The sequence below is a fragment of the Ascidia mentula genome, chromosome 7 (assembly GCF_947561715.1).
Source record: "Ascidia mentula chromosome 7, kaAscMent1.1, whole genome shotgun sequence".
NCBI lineage: Eukaryota > Metazoa > Chordata > Ascidiacea > Phlebobranchia > Ascidiidae > Ascidia > Ascidia mentula.
Window position 1 is genome coordinate 18,530,940 of NC_138572.1, and position 14,741 is coordinate 18,545,680.

Sequence of the window (14,741 nt, forward strand, 5' to 3'; positions counted from 1 at the left end):
GTGAACCGTACCGCTCGTATTCTAAATACGTTCAAAAAGTCCAACAACGCGGAGTTGGACAAACGTTGCTCGCCGATAATCGCACGCAGGGAATCATGGAAAAGAGTCAACAGGAATTAAAGCGGACTCGGATCAACGGCAGAAAGCTTAACGGCCTGCACGAATTTGCGAAAATGTACGACGATAAACATAAAGCGCTTATAGTTGAGTTTATGGACAGTGGGTACCGCCGAAAACCCAAGCGCAAACGCGTTAGACAGGAAGCTGAGGTCGAGGAGAAATGGGGGAAGAAGGCAAAGGTTGTTGGGACGGACAAAAGTATAGGAAGATACTTTCAAAGCGAAATGGATAGGGTACCGACGTACACCCCACAAAAGAAGTTTATCCAAATAATTAATGTTAACAGTAGCCATTGGGTAACACTTTCAAATATTTTCGCATTAAATAACCATACCATTCAAGTATATGACAGTCAGCCGGACAAGTATCATTCGGAAGAAAAATTCGTTATTTCTAAGTTGCTAAATTTAACAAATGCCAAATACATAAATCTGGAATTCCCAAATGTGCAAAAGCAATTTGGTTCAGGTAACTGTGGGGTGTACGCCATTGCGTTTGCGGTCGCTTTATGTTATAATCACCATCCAGAACATCTAAATTTTAACGAACCATCGCTGCGAACTGATATAGAAAAAATGTTGCGCAAAAAAGAATTTGAGCCTCTTTTTAAGATGAAGAAGCTTATCGTAAACAGAAGAAAGAACAGCGAGACGGTTGCGATTCATTGTAATTGTAGACTTGCAGAAAATATGCAACAATATTTTATTGAGTGTAGTAAGTGTAAAGAATGGTTTCATCCGGAATGTTTAGAGCGCGCCATACCGGATGAAGCTAAAATCAAGGGCGTGCATTGGTTTTGCGGAAAATGTTAACGTATCCAGCGGGATATTGTAGTATATGCTAAGTGTAGGCTTGTCAATGTAACAAATGTGTAACATTTTTTTAAAGTATTTTTCAGGTTGGTCGCTGGGTTGTTTGTGGCCTATTTGGCTCAAACACCAAGTCATCTGTGTACCTCCTCGTGGTGCGACTGGAAGCAGCTTCGGCTGACCAAACACAGAGGCGAATTTGACAAAGAGTGTGTATCAGGTTGTTTGATTGACGGGATTTCAGCGGTTATTGTTTGTGCAACGTTGCATGGCCGAAACCTGTTCGCGGCGGGCGCAAAACGTGGAAAAGTATAGGGGGTTATGGTTAATATTCTTCAAATTTGAGAAGCTTTCCGTTTTTCCTCGCGAAAAAGTTTGATATTTTTAGATAGTATGGACGCCAAAGAATATCTACCCTCAAGGATGTCAACGGAAATCGATGTTTACTTATAGTTATGGCATAGCAAACATATCATATTCATATTCGAATATTAATGCAAATTTTTTTTTGATTTTTCTTTTGTTGGAAAGTTCAGCCTGTGATCTATCTTTGTGTGAAAAAAGTAAGTCGCTGGCTTATAAGATGGCAGAGTTACACGCGGCCAAAGTTTTGTTAACTGGGAATTTTTTTGTTACCTTTCGCGGCGGGCGCGAAACGTGGAAAAGTATAGGGGGTTATGGTTGATATTCTTCAAATTTGAGAAGCTTTCCGTTTTTCCTCGCGAAAAAGTTTGATATTTTTAGATAGTATGGACGCCAAAGAATATCTACCCTCAAGGATGTCAACGGAAATCGATGTTTACTTATAGTTATGGCATAGCAAACATATCATATTCATATTCGAATATTAATGCAAATTTTTTTTTGATTTTTCTTTTGTTGGAAAGTTCAGCCTGTGATCTATCTTTGTGTGAAAAAAGTAAGTCGCTGGCTTATAAGATGGCAGAGTTACACGCGGCCAAAGTTTTGTTAACTGGGAATTTTTTTGTTACCTTTCGCGGCGGGCGCAAAACGTGGAAAAGTATAGGGGGTTATGGTTGATATTCTTCAAATTTGAGAAGCTTTCCGTTTTTCCTCGCGAAAAAGTTTGATATTTTTAGATAGTATGGACGCCAAAGAATATCTACCTTCAAGGATGTCAACGGAAATCGATGTTTACTTATAGTTATGGCATAGCAAACATATCATATTCATATTCGAATATTAATGCAAATTTTTTTTTGATTTTTCTTTCGTTGAAAAGTTCAGCCTGTGATCTATCTTTGTGTGAAAAAAGTAAGTCGCTACCTCGTAAGGCGGCCGAGTCACGTCCGTTTAAACTTTTGTTAACTGGCGATTTTTTTTTGTCAACTAACATCCCTCTGGTGTGTAAACACCGTGTGAGCCAGACTGTGCTGTGCCGTGCCAAACTGTGTTCGTGTGTTAACGGGCCTTTAGGAATGGGTATTTTTCCTGCAGCGGCGAAACACATCCTTAACACCTGCATTAGTTTATGAGTCGTGCCAATGAAAACAAGTCATGTAGTATTTACAGACACTTAACACATCTTACACCAATGCAAGTCATAGATTCCTAGTTACGCAATGGATGTCAGTGGTTTCAATCCAAAGAATAAACTAATGCTTTATCACTTACTAATGAAATTTGCCACAATCTTTGGTTTTCCCACTTTGACAAAAACATTCATCACTTTTATCGGGACAGTCGGTGACGTCATCACACACATTTGACCTTGAGATGATCTTAGGGTCATTTGTACATTGGAAACATGAACGATGATTAAATGTCTGAGAACTTCGAATGTCTCTGCAAATGAAGTCCATTCTTTTTCAATAAGAACTGATGATGCTTTTAGCGAAACATGTTTTCTTTACAATAAACTGCGTTTGACACGAGGTTATTTATATTGTAACATTACAAGTCCATTCTGTCTTATCTTAACCGGAAGATACTTTCAACCAATCACAACATTTTATCAGTACCTGGCGTCTCCATTCTCCGAGGTGTAACACAAATCAGATTTATCATCACAATCGGCAATGCCGTCCCATAGAAACATTTGCGGAAGATTGCAATTCCTGCCATTCCGAACACATTTGAATCCATGTCCATTATTCCAGTGTTGGAAAGCTGGGCAGTCATTGCAAGGATCGCCATCACAAACAGTCGAACGTTTCCAACACGCTGAATTCGGACACTGGAAGTGGGAGGGGCAGAGGTGCTCACATGGGGAATTCCCCAAACAATGAGCGAGATTGTCGCAGATTTCATTTTTTGAGTTACAGGAAATGTTGGCTTGATAAATTTTGTTGTAACAGACTCCATAATTGTCGAAACAATCACAACGTGGTTTTGAACTAAATAAACATGATAGTTTATTTGCATCAACGAAATAAAAGTTTTTTTCAAACCTACACAAAATTCACTTTCTTGTTCTTAATGCATTGGTCATGGAATTTTCCAATACAACCGCATTCATCACTCATATCAGGACAATCTATGACGTCATTACAAACACTTGACCTTGAGATGATCATTGAGTCATTTTTACATTGGAAACACAATCCTTTTTTCATGGATGAAGAATAACGAATATCTCTGCAATCAGAAACTTGTTTACAGAAACAACATTTTACCACAAGCAAAGCAGTTATCGCCGTTCTTTTTAACATTTATTGCCATAAAACAACTATGCTCATTGGACTAAAACTATATTCGTCTTTGCAAATATTTCAGTTTTTTCTGTTTTCACATGGAGCACAGAGGAAGAGGTTAGTGTGGAGCAGTGCTGAAAATTACGCATATACAAAACACAATCAAAAACGAAATACCTGACATCTCCATTCTCCGAGGTGTAACACAAATCAGATTTATCATCACAATCAGCAATGCCGTCCCATAGAAACATCTGCGGAAGATTGCAATTCCTGCCATTCCGAACACATTTGAATCCATGTCCATTATTCCAGTGTTGGAAAGCTGGGCAGTCATTGCAAGGATCGCCATCACAAACAGTCGAACGGGACTGGAAGTGGGTGGGGCAGATGTCACACAGCGTTTTCCCAACACATTGGATTATTCCTTTGCAAAACTCCTTCACTCTTAGGGCGCATACTTTGTTTGCATTGAAGTCCAACTTGTTGTCGCAACTGTAACAAGAGTAATGTATTACGTCATATATCAATAGTTTCGGGAGATTTTTGTTTGTAAATGTTAAACATGAAAAGTCGTCATGGCTGATAATCTGTTAATGTTGGGTTTGGTTTTAAATAAACTCTTAATGCCAACTAGTCATGCACGATGGTGTATGCAGATGTGTGAATAACAATACACAATCTACGATTTTACAATAATTTTGCGTAACATCTGCTGAAAAAAACTAATAGAAAGCAAATTAGTGCCAATATTATAAGTTCTGTGAGCTGTAAATTGTTCACCACTGTTTCGTACTATAAGGTCTCATCAGTGCAACTTGGTGCGACTGTTGTAAACGATCATGCCGACCATCGGGCAGGCAAATCATTCTACTTTGTGGTGACTATACAGCCACCGTCATCCGTTGGGCACCAAACTAGGTGCATCCATGCGGAGGAAACAAGGTGGAAGAAAACAATTGGAATCAGGTAATTATTCGTGTCTAGAACTCTGCCAAGCAATAGCAAATTTATCAAGTTCCTCGCGAAGTAGTAAAATTTTCTATTTTTCGTGTAACTTTTCCGCTTTCTCGTTTAATGATCTGTTCTGATACACTTACTGATTCCACTCTGTCCAAAGCCAGTCCAGCCCTTGTCTGTGCTGCTGTTGTTTTGGAGGAGAGTTGAGATGCCAGTGGCCAGCCCGTGCGCTATTTGAGTCGTACAAGAAACTGCGTAATCAACTACATGAAGGTAGTTTTCCACCTTAGTGTTTCGGTAGGTGGTGTGAAAGAGGTTGATGCGTTTGCAACGGACGACAACCATGACGTTGAAGCCCGCTTTAACCCTGAGCTATAAAAACTTTTTCAACTGATGAAAGAACTTAAGATGACCGTAATGTGCACGGTGGCAAGAAATTGGTGATAATACACCTTTCCTTAATGCGTCCTGGTCGATGTCAAACATTTTATAAATATAAATTAATTAACCTTCTCTCCTCCCCATTCTTACATCCGCAAAACCTAATCCTGTACCATTATTTAATTGGTTTTTGCTCTTCACGTTTAACATAAATTTCTCTTTCTGGCGTGTTTTTCCCATCCTCTCTACTCGTCTCCCACATATTTCTTTCCATTTAATATTATGTAACATGTATTTTCCGTTTTCTGCCATCGTTTATATTATTTCCGTTTAGATTGCTTTGTGTAAATTTTTGTATGATATTCGTGGGGGCGGATTAGTTTCCCTCATAAAAAAAATGAAAAGAAACAGTGGCCATCTGTCTGCAGCTCACAGAATTCATATTATTGGCTCCACTTCGCTTGTATGCAAGTTAAGCAAATCATTCCAAAATTATCAACAAGAAAAGTTTTACAAATTTGCAATCAATCCAAACAACCATTTCACGTTTCTGGTTTTACTCCCACCATTGAAAACTTCTTTTTTCCACGACGGGATTCGAACCCAGGATATCCCGGCCACGATCAGACCTTCTCCTTGGTATCGAGGGGTGGCCAACTTGTCAGCGAAAGCAATCGAGCTTCTGAATAAGCGACTCACATGCGACGGGAATATTTGAAAGGTGGTCGAATTTTGGGGAAGTTTCCTGTATATTTTCGCAGAACCATGTTTGCTGCTTGAGTTCGAGTTGGGCAGAAAACCTACATGGGGTTTTGCGGCGTCGCATTTAAGGTAGTTTGCGTAGTTGTGTTGGATTACCGAAGAAATAAAGTGCGCATTTTACAAATAAAAGCTTTTACGTCGGTGAATTTCCAAGAAAGTAAATCAGAATGACATTAAATACGTGCCTGTTGTAAGTGGGTTACACACTTTTCGTGCGCTATAATAGTCAATTACTCAACAAAAGGTTTTAGAAGTATATGCATTATGATTGTAACGTATTTATACCACCTACAATATCCAAAATATTTTAACTTTCGTTCTGCGACAAAAATGTTTCAATGAGGAAACTAGTAATAAAGGCACAGAATGTTGCTTCTTCGTATTGCCGAATAATACCACATGTGTGGTAATAATGCCACGCGTTACGAAACACTGCGCCACGTGTTTGGAAAATAGCTCAGTTTAAAAACAATGTGTTAAACTGGCAAACATGAAACTTTCAGTTTTCTCGGTAAATTATGCAAAAAGATTGACGATTACGTTTGTTTAAAATTTTGTAAAGTCAACGCAAACTGTGATGCGATCGACGTGTTGGCCACCCCTGATATAAACCTTTTCTTATCTTAGATTAACTCTTTGCGCCACCCAATGGCCACTTTTTACCTCAACAACATTGTTGTTACGTGTGAGTGTTTAGCAATCAATAATTTCCTTGAAATATTAAAGTAAAAACACTTTTCAACGCGTTGGGTTTTGAAATTCTTTTATTTGACCCGACTTTAATATAAACTGTTCAAAATTGGTTATTTGAAACATATTTAAGTGCTTTCACCTCATGTAAGGACTGGTGAGGTTTTCGGGATAAGTGGGAAAGTTGACCGGTTTCTCATCACTTCCGTCACTGCAATCGGGGCCACGAGAATAATCATTACAAAACAACGCAGCCCACACCTCCCTCCCATCATCGCAAGTGAACTCTGCACAAAACACATCAACGTAAATCGATTTGAAATCCATCAAAATCCGCAAAACTAACCAATATATTAAATTAATTGAGAGTTTATGATTTGTAACAAAATACTTACTATCGCCATATTTATACTGTGCTGAAGCAATTGTGACGAAGGAGAGCAGGATTCCAACCACCTTCAACCAATACCTGATAAAACACCAAGAGTTTATATCTTGCAATGATATATTTCACTTACTCAGGGGAATGACGTAATCATTGATTTTATTGGACTTTTACAAACTTTATGTCCAAGAAACACTGCAAGGTTATTTAAGTTAACTGGTAACCCCCAAATGGCTTTTATATAAACTTTTTCTGATTGTCTTTATTCTCATCCGCTTGTTGCTCAAACGCTTACAATAAATATTCAGTAGTTTTCGCCAAAACACACTGAACCATTCATATTTTTTTATGAAACTTACATTAAAAGGGTTTTATTGTCATTTTTGGCAAAACAAAAGTTTAATCACCACACTGGTTCAACCATATGTCTGATATAAATACTTTAAACCACGTTCAGTTTACTCCAGCACATAAAAAGGTCCGGCAAATATTGTAAGCAACCGTTTATAACCAGATGTCAGATTGTGACCTGGTATAATTTTTGCGCGATATGAACGGAACAAAATTTCGTCCCGCACTCACAGTGCGACTGGCGAAGCGTGAGGCACCGGGCAAGTTTATGAGACAAATTGATTATTCACTTTGATTCACATGCTAGGCCGAGTAAAACCTAACTCAACAAACCTTAGTCTCAGCCATGATAAGACTTTGCAGAGAAATAACAACATTAAATAGTTAAAAATATCCGCGCTTGGTTTGACCCAGGAGAATATTTATTTTCCTTATTATCGCGCAAAATGTAGCTTATTTATGGTTTTTCCGAGAAAAATACGATTATTTATTAACTTGAATATAATTTAAATAGCTTACAAACCTTGCTCCCATTTTTGGTCTGCGGTCAACACGACTGATCCCGCCCCGATCCGTCTTAAATCCACTCTTTGACCAACCAACGACTTCGGCAAAGTCAACGACTTTATGATATAATGTTTGTTGACATAGATTTATTGCAGCCAAACTACCCATACCTGTACGAGATTGAAAAGTTTGTTTGCAAATAAGCTGGCCTAAATCACAGTAAACTCTGAAACAAAAATATTTGCAGACGTTTTATAGAAACGGAAATCAAAATGAATATATTTATTTCACTGAAGAGAGAAGCCTAGTTTCCATTTAAGCAACCTTTCTACTTCCTATACGTTTCAAATCGCACCCTATAGCCGGCAAATAAACACATCCACATATTGCCGCACTAATATATGGATTTTTCGCATTCTTCCTTTATATTCTGACATTTTAAACTGACAGTTTCTAATCCACTGCCTGTCACACGTCTCAAAGACATCCTGTGAAACAAACGTCATTGTGTGAAATTAAAAAATCCAAATAATGACAAACGTTGAAAAGGATTTCCTCGATTCATGCAGTCTACCATTGCACTCGTTTGTTCCGGGGTTGTAATACTGATGTGTTGAGACGCACGCAAGCACCATTTGTGTTCCTACAAACACTTCGTGAAGATTAGTAATAAGAACAATACCTATCATAATTAACTGGCTCGTATACGCCAATTCCTTGCAGAAAAACCTGCACTTCTTCTAGAAAAACCTGCACCGCTTCTAATGAAATTCAAACTTAAATATCCTTGAGGTTGGCTGTCAAACTAATCGTTGGCTGTTCAATGAAACACGTGTACCAAGGTGGCCTAACAGGAATTTCTTACGTTTAGCGAACGATGCAAAAGTACTGCTCGGAAAGACAATTTAACTTAGCCTATGTGCATTTGGCCTGACAGCGTTGTGTGTTAAGCTTTGTTCCATTACCCACCCATTGAACAGGGTTGACTAATAAAAGGTATGCATTCATTTTGGTCTTTGTGTGACTGAATTCTGTATTATTGCATATATTTATTCTATGTTATAAACTTGGATTTTGCAGTGACAACGTTTAATTATATTGTTGATATTTGTTGGTACAGCAGCTCTCATTAATCAGTTAAGTTGTAATCGCACAAGATATTGTGTGTATATAATTGAATAAATCTCTTTTACAGTAAACGGGCATCTGTTTAAATCAACGCAGGCTGATCAAGAGCCAATGCAAACTATTTGACATCTATAGAATTCCTCCCGTCCCTGGGAAAACAAAACGTGGATGTGTAAAATGAATATGTTTATACACTATAATATCCCAACCGCTACAAACCTTACCCTTTTTTGCTCCGGTGTTATGACATTTAATATACTAAGACGAAACAAGCAATAACTTAAAACATGTGTGTTTTTTCCAACTTTGATTTTTCCAACCAAGATAATATTACAAAAGTTAATAAAGAATATTCACTGGACAGGCGAATTGGTTTGTGGTGGCGCGGATTAAAAGTGAATGTTGTAAAATAACTGTGTTGACTTCGAAACATGCATCGTATAAAGTTAAAGAATATGGGCAGTGTATAATTTCAACGTTGGGGAAGATCTTACCTTGCTTCCCGCAGATTTTTATTTTAACGCTCAGTGTTCCTCTTCAACAGCGTGACAGTGACTTCCTGCTCAGCATTGAAATATTTCCACAATCATTACGTTGCAACCATGGTTGCAAGTTGATTGACAGCTTCTTGCTCTGCGCTTCTTGCGTGTCAATAAATTATTAACACGTTGTCTTGGAATTGTTATTTATTCGCATACATCGAATGGTAAAACACAGCCTTATTACCGCCCAGTCATCGACATGTTGGGTGTATATTGCCCACATCCTAACAAACGAACAGAAGGTAATTAACAAAGATATACATGCATTTTTGGCTCTTGTGGGACTGAACTTGGGGTCAGAATTCATGTTTATTTCCCTACGGTTTAAACTTGGATTTTGCCGTGACAATTAGACTTATTTTGTAAATGGTTTCATGGACCCATGACATTTTATGTTTCATATTTGTTGTTCATTGGCGTAGTTAACGTGCAAAATAAAAATGATTTCATATGTAAGCCTTTCGTGATGATTTCATGATTCAGTTACATGACTTGATTCACTTACATGATTCAGTTAAAATGTAATCGTGCGGGATATTGTGTATATTTGACAAAATAAATCCCTTTCAATATTAATGGACATATGTTTAACTCAACGCAAGCTGATCAACAGCATTCAAATTATTTGACGGCGATCGGATCTTATGCCATATTTTGCACCCATTTTACTGGTCACGCTTGAAAAACGTCCTGGTATAAAAACGTCGTTGTGTCAAACGAATGCATATATGTGGAAGCGACATAGGAGTTAACTGCGCTGGTGAACGAACAAGAATATTAAACACGCCCGGTTTCTGACTACAAATACAAAGTTGATTTTTACTTGACAAATCATCATCGAGCAGCCATTGCCAAAAATGTACAAAAGTTTCTGTTGTATGTTTGTTTAGCGTCTGTTCAAAATGATATAAGTTTTTTGGGTGCCCGGACTTTCACAATTTTACCTAACCTTTTGCTTAGGCAGTCGCTTTATTGCAAGAAAAACGCACGAACAACGGTTTTTTAAACTAATTAAAAAGGGAAATTGACAAACTACAAATGATTGACCAAAAACATTTTTTCTGTGAGTAAACTTAAACGTTTTAAACCCCCAAGAAATAATTTCATTTTGACTCTCAGCTTCATAAAGTACAACTGGAAGTCGACTCGCTTGAGGGCGCACTTTTTGGTTAAACATATTGGAAATTTTTGTTTTGAGTACGAACAACGGTTATTGAAATTTTACGCTTTCTTCCTTTGTATTCTGACATTTAAAACTGACAGTTTTTATTCCACTGTCTTTCACACGTCTCAAAGACATCCTGTGAAACAAACGTCATTGTGTGAAATTAAAAAATCCAAATTATGACAAACGTTGAAAAGGATTTCCTCGATTCATGCAGTCTACCATTGCACTCGTTTGTTCCGGGGTTGTAATACTGATGTGTTGAGACGCACGCAACCACCATTGGCTCAAACATATGTGTTCCCTGCAAACACTTCGTGAAGATTAGTGATAAGAACAATACTTATTATAATTAACTGGCTCGTACACGCCAAGTCCTCACAGAAAAAACTGCACTTCTTCTACTTCTAATGAAATTCAAACTTAAATATCCTTGTGGTGGAATGTCAAACTAAAAGGTGGTATGACAGGAATTTCTTACGTTTAGCGAACGATGCAAAAGTACTGCCCGGAAAGGCAATTTAACTTGGCCTATGTGCATTTGGCCCGGCAACGTTGTGTGTTAAGCCTGGGCCCATTACCCACCCATTGAACAGGGTTGACTAATAGAAGGTATGCATTTATTTTGGTTTTTGTGACTGAATTCGGTATCATTACACATGTTTACAGCAGCTCTCATTGGTCAGTTTGGTTGTAATCGTACAAGATATTGTGTGTATTTAATCTGTTTAAATCAACGCAGGCTGAACACGAGCCAATGCAAACTATTTGACATCTATAGAATTCCTCCCGTCCCTGGGAAAACAAAACGTGGATGTGTAAAATGAATATATTTATCCACTATAATATCCCAACCGCTACAAACCTTACCCTTTTTTACTCCGGTGTTATGACATTTAATACACTAAGACGAAACAAGCAATAACTCAAAACATGTGTGTTTTTTTCCAACTTTGATAATTATGCGTGGAGATTTCTCTGGTCAACTCACCATCAAATTTCCTCGGTTTTGACGAAATAAAATCCTTTCACCACCCTGCGATAATTTCGGAAAAAAGTCAAAATAGCAGATAATATTATAAAAGTTAATAAAGAATATTCACAGGATAGGCAAATTGTTTTGTGGTGGCTCGGTTTAAAAGTGAATGTTGTAAAATAACTGTGTTGACTTCTTCCGTTTCGAAAGATACATCGTACAAAGTTAAAGAATATGGGCAGTTTATAATTTCAACGTTGGGGAAGATCTTACCTTGCTTCCCGCAGATTTTTATTTTAACGCTCAGTGTTCCTCTTCAACAGCGTGACAATGACTTCCTGCTCAGCATTTAAATATTTCCATAATCTTGACGTCGCAACCATGGTTGCAAGTTGATTGACAGCTTCTTGCTCTGCGCTTCTCGCGTGTCGATAAATTATTGACACGTTGTCTTGGAATTTTTATTTATTCGCATACATCGAACGGGAAAACATAGCCATATTAACGTCCAGTCATCGACGTTTTGTGTGTATATTACCCATAACCCAACAAAAGAACAGAATGTAATTAACAAAGATATATATGCATTTTTGGCCCTTGTGGGATTGAACTTGGGGTTAGAATTCATGTTTATTTCCCTACGGTTTAAGCTTGGATTTTGCCACGACAATTAGACATACTGTAACCACGTACACTGCGCTGGAACAAACGAAGAACCCCCGACAAGAGGGTTTCGCACTTCACCAAAACTCCCACTTAGCAACATTGAAAGATTTACCAGATGTTGGTTGACAAAAAAAAATCGCCATTTGAAAAAAGTTTGAACGCGCGTGACTCGGCCGCCTTACGAGGTAGCAACTTACTTTTTTCACACAAAGATTGATCACTGGCTGAACTTTTCAACGAAAGTAAAAAAAATGCAATAATATTCGAATATGAATATGATATGTTTGCTATGCCATAACCATAAGTAAACATCGATTCCCGCTGAAATCCTTAAGGGTAGATATTGTTTGGTTTCTGTTCTATCTAAAAATATTAAACTTTTTCGCGAGAAAAAACGCGTACCCTCTCAAATTTGAAGAACATTAACCATAACCCCCACATTTTTCAACGTTCTGCGCTCTCCGCGAAAGGTAACAATATCCCGGACATTATTTACAACTAATTCATTATATTTATTACCGAAAGTATTATTATTTTAATGGGATTTGACGTTTTCCAGTTGTTTACCACAAAGGAATGTTACTTATCAGTTGTTTTCGCAACATTATTTTTATGCTGGACCCTATTAGGCGGGGGGTATCTGATAAGTCGGCGAGCCGAGTGATCGGAATCAGCGAGGCTCAAGGCCGCGCGGCGGGCAGAGAGATCGTGGGCTACGAGACTCAAGATCGGGCGGCGTGTTTTCTGATCGGCACAAATTGGGTGATTATAGTTTCTTCAATATAAGCGAACACAAACAGAAAGTCATTCATTCTCATTGAGAAACCAATTGCAAATGGCGAAGCTACGACATACTTTGTTACGAAACAAGCTATGGAGAAGTCGATTATTCGAAACTGGTTGAATGTTTGTACCCAGCCAAAGGTAAGAACTGTTTTTCGAGCATTGTTTATTGTTAATGTGTATAAATTAAACTTCTTTCACATTTTTGCAGCCATCAAGAGTGGAGAAGTACGGCCTTGGGTTATCTGGGAAGCAAACGATGTGGCGGGTTCCCGTCAAAAGCAGCCGGAAACTGTTGCTGTGCATTTCGACAGAAAGGTAAAACCATGAGAGGGTCTTTTGATTTTGCAGCTTTAAGCATGCCTGGTGCTACCATCGTTGAAGACGTTGTGGTCATAGGGTTTGGCACCAATGATGTTCTCGCAATGAAAGGTGACAACCCTATGAATGGTGGCATTAACGGAATTGTTGGCCGCATGAAAGCTCTTGTCCGATTGGTACAGACTCTATACCCATTCGCCAAGGTATTAAGAAATACTATACATTACTATGAGTTCGTTGGCTATCCAGGATTTTCCCGAATTAAAATGCGGGAACAAAGATGAACCCGAGTCCACTGTCGGTGAGTACGAATGTTTTTACCAACAAAATTATTAAATTAACAACAATATTTTTAACTAGAAATTCATTGAACAAATGGAACTGGTGAAAACAAGACCAACATTTCTTGATGTTGTTCAGGAAAGGGCACATCAGTTAAAACATTACTCTATTATATATATAACTCGCTGTATGTTAGTATAATTTGTAGCCAAACTTGTATTTGCTAGGTTGACAAACCGTCATATGTACGGTTAGCCCCAGTACAGCGATCGCTTCCATAGTACGATTGGCTCCAGGGTCCCGCTCAAATATGGGGAGGGGGGGTTTTACTGGATTCCAACCAACAAGACTTGCGGTCGTCCACCAAACTGCGCACCAGACCACAACGGAAAGTGACGGAAGCATCGGAGTCCGGATGGAAGGTTGTATCAAGAGGAGGAAGAGCGTCGGGGTACTCGAGTAGCGAGGGGTTCCAGCCCAGCCCAACATCTGAGGACACGGAGATCACCAACTCAACATCTGAGGACACCGAGATCACCAACTCAACATCTGAGGACACGGAGCTGACCAACTCAACACCTGAGGACACCGAGGAGACCACCTCCCCATTGAAGAAGTGTACGAAGAGAAAGAGGAAGAAGAGTCCTAACGCCAAGAAGACCGCGTCACCACCGATGAAGTTCACACGAAAGGGAATTCCCGATGCTAAGAACACCAACTCCCCTTCCAAGTGTTCGAGGCCATCATCATATTCAACGAACGTAGAAGCCATCGATGAAATGCGAGAGTTCGAGGAGGGAAAGTGTTGATGTTGGGAAGAGAGTTCGAGAAGGAGAAACCCCGCCCCATTTCCGAAGTGCGCAAAAGGACAAGCTCGAGGTAACCTAACAGTAGACATGTTTGTGTCAGCATTATCCACGTACACTTCATTTGACCTTCACACCCCCTCTTCATGACATGTATTAATAAAGCATTTTTTTCCGAAGACATGTCGGGATAACAAAATTCGAAATCTGAAATACTTCTGGGCAAAACATGACGGTCAAATAAAATGTTGTCTCGATTTGTTCGGCGACTGTAATGTTGATGGTAAAACCGAAAACAATATTAATAACTGACAAAATATTTGAACATCAATGCAATGTCCAGCGTAGTGTCGACACAACCCATTCATATGCTCGAAAAAGTTGAACCCGGCGTCTTAGAATCAGGAAATGTTACGCGGTCGTATCGGGAGAAGCAAGTGACAGGCAGTTAAA

At 38.7% G+C, this 14,741-nt stretch overlaps 1 protein-coding gene across 1 annotated transcript in view; it reads right to left on the reverse strand.

Annotated features, from left to right (window-relative positions):
- Window positions 1–2,563: 2,563 nt before the first annotated feature.
- The window catches only part of LOC145909734 (uncharacterized), a 65,780-nt gene continuing 53,602 nt past the window's right edge, over window positions 2,564–14,741 (reverse strand). The window contains exons 5-7 of the mRNA XM_082997088.1: window positions 3,345–3,527; window positions 2,912–3,286; window positions 2,564–2,735 (exon numbers count right to left, since the gene is read on the reverse strand). Of these exons, the coding sequence (XP_082853214.1) occupies window positions 2,564–2,735; window positions 2,912–3,286; window positions 3,345–3,527 (730 nt within the window). The remainder of the gene's footprint in view (window positions 2,736–2,911; window positions 3,287–3,344; window positions 3,528–14,741) is intronic.